Here is a 2749-nt window from a genome sequence, read left to right as displayed (position 1 = left end):
GCCCACCTTGTGCCAGTCTTACTGCAGATAATTTGCAAGAAGGGGCAGAAGAATGAAATATAGATGAGGATTAAGGGCAGCAACACATGGCAATCAAGAGAGCGTACTCTGAAGACCAAGGAGCCACTTGGCAGCCAGGTCCCCTGGTCACATTCTTAACCCTCTTTAGGCCTTAGGTTCTCCACATGTAACATGGGTTTCCCAGGAACATCTGCCTCAGTGGAGGGTGGTGTGGAATGAATGTGGTAATACAGTGACAACACAGTATTGAGATGAAAAATCTCAGTCCATGCTGGTTGGGCCCCATGTGTACAGGAACAGAAGCCTCCAGTGTGGGGGACCACTGAGGGGAGGATACCCACTTTGCTGAAGGATGAGAGAATCAGGTGATGTCAGTTGGTGGGGAGAGGTTTTAGAGGGTTTGCAGACAAAAACTAAGCAGAGAGAGTTGCTCTTTGAGTCTTTATTCATTGTCCTATCAGGAACTATTAACCAATAAAGGCTCTACATAAACGATGTTGATAGAAAAAAGATCTCATTTTTCTAGGGGACAGGGAAAGTATAAAATCCTGAATTTTCACTTCAGATATAGCCCAAGTTAGAGGAACTCAGCCACTTGCAAAGCTGTGCCTCCCTCTCCTGAAAATAACCTGAGACTGCTTTTTCCCTCATGGAGAGAGAGGCCATAGAGTCTTTGTGCCCAGAAGCAGGCTGTCTGCTCCCAGGTAAGGCCTTTTAGGCTGCCTGCCCTAGCCAGAACCAGCACTGTGTGCCCTGGAAAGAAATCCAGTCCCCAGCGCTTTCCTGGGGCCCATGGAGACCTCTACCTGAACATGAGTCTAGGGAGCTAGAGAGATGGTAGAGATGCTGCTATCAAGAGACCCAAACTGAGGGCAGGTGGGGTGGGTAGTGTCGAGATGGATGTACAGCTTCTGAGACCCTGGCACACCGAGGATACCTTGGGCCCCTCAGGAGTAGACCTGCCCTGCTCCCAACTCCAGAAGCTTCCTGGTAAAGGCAGAATCTCTCGTGACATCTCAGCGAACGCTTCTACCACTAGGAGTCAAGCCCTGCCACTTGAGTCACCACTGAATATTAGATATTCGAGTCTTAGAACTGGCCTCTCTGGAAGAGAAATCTGAAGGGCTTTCCCACTTATTCCAACAGCACTCAGACTGCTGTGGGTACAAAGAGGCCAAGGAGAGTAAAAGACACAGGGTTCCAGTCCCTTGTTAGCCATCTGTGCTAGGATGAGCTGCTTCTCTCGCTCCAGGAAGCCCAGATGGAAGTGGATTGGACTTGGACCACTTACCCCAGAGGTCTACACACCCTCGCCCTGCACGTGTCTGAATGGTCTGCTCCATAGAAAAGCAGCAGAGTTTTCGTCTCTAATTTCGGGCACAGGACTAATTAACAGACTGCGATAGGCAAATGAAATAGTCCTTTGGCTCTGTATTGATTGCAGATCGTTGCCTAGGGCTCACCAGGAGCAGGTGGGTTAATTCTCTAATTCCCAGAAACCTCAGGTCTTTGGGTCAGAGGCCACAGCCTCACTTCCATCTGCTTTGTCTTTGCTCAGACCTATTTCTGGAACGAGATTTGGGGGTGGAAGGATTCGGGCTTCCGAGTCAAAGCTTAGACCTTGACATGTGTGGTTATGGGACTTTGTGAACGTTACCTAGATAGTCTGTGCCTTAGTTTCCCCATTTTAAGTGGGGATAACAAAGGTGTTACCTCATCATGTTGCAAGTGAACGAGAAATGGCATTGGTGATTAGCTCAGTCCTTTGCTCATTGGAGATGCTTAGGCCATGTCAGCCCCTGTTCTTATCCCTGCCAGAAGCATGGACTGGGATGCTCTTTGTGAAGGCCCAGGCTCAGGGCAATGGCTGAGATCTGTGAGACCCGGAGATCTGTGAGATATGCTGACCTCAGCACACGCCGGGGGAGAGGGAAGCTGGTCAGGGTCCAGGCTGTGGATAAGGTGAAGGGATTCACTCCTGACAGGGGTGGTTTTTCCACTAAATTAACATCACCTTGGTCTGACGAAGAGTCAGGAGGACATCGTGACAATCCTCATGAGGAGTTCAGACTCTCAGCACCAGGAAGCCACCTGCCTCCTGCCATTCATGATTGTGACAGGATAGGGCTAAATCAGAGGACCTTGGCTTTGCCTAGGAGGGTGTAGTGGGGGGAAAGGCACTCTCCTGAGGGCAGTCAGCAACCCAGGGTCTGCGAGATCCAAGAGTTGGGATCCTGGCCACCCAGATGCCTCTACGGCAAGGCCAGGCCAACGTCCACCAGCTCTAAAACACAAGCTTCTTGGGAACCTCCCATGGGAACTCATTTCTTCCAAAATGGCCATAGCATGCTGTCTTCTGGTAGATGGGGTTCTTCAAATCCAAATCCCTGCAGGTCCAACAGAAGAGTGAGTCACTTTTTAATGGAAAAATAACAGAGTTTATGTCTCTAATTTCAGCACAAGAGTGATTAACAGACTGTGATAGTCTATGTGGAGTGTCGCCGCTCGCAGAGCAATTTTTCACAAATTTCCTTTCTACACCACATCATGTCTTGTAAGGTGACAGTCACTGGCCCTTGAGAAGCAGGCTCAGAGGTTCAGGGACAACCCGATCACACAGACGTACCAGAAACCAGGACTGCACCCTGGCCTTGCAATGCCTTTCTCTTCTGTGCTCCATGACCTGGCCCAGACTAATGTCAGGCTGCCATGAGCCAGGAAGCAGGAA

At 49.9% G+C, this 2749-nt stretch overlaps 1 protein-coding gene across 1 annotated transcript in view; it reads right to left on the bottom strand.

Moving 5' to 3' along the window:
* Positions 1-2000: 2000 nt before the first annotated feature.
* The window catches only part of MAT1A (methionine adenosyltransferase 1A), a 14449-nt gene continuing 13700 nt past the window's right edge, over positions 2001-2749 (bottom strand). The window contains exon 9 of the mRNA XM_006915473.1: positions 2001-2408. Coding sequence (XP_006915535.1) covers positions 2306-2408 — 103 coding nt within the window. The 3' untranslated portion in view covers positions 2001-2305. The remainder of the gene's footprint in view (positions 2409-2749) is intronic.

The sequence above is a fragment of the Pteropus alecto genome, unplaced genomic scaffold (assembly GCF_000325575.1).
Source record: "Pteropus alecto unplaced genomic scaffold, ASM32557v1 scaffold155, whole genome shotgun sequence".
In the NCBI taxonomy this organism is placed as follows: Eukaryota; Metazoa; Chordata; class Mammalia; order Chiroptera; family Pteropodidae; genus Pteropus; species Pteropus alecto.
Note: the sequence above shows the minus strand (reverse complement) of the source record. Positions and strands in the feature narration are given on the sequence as shown.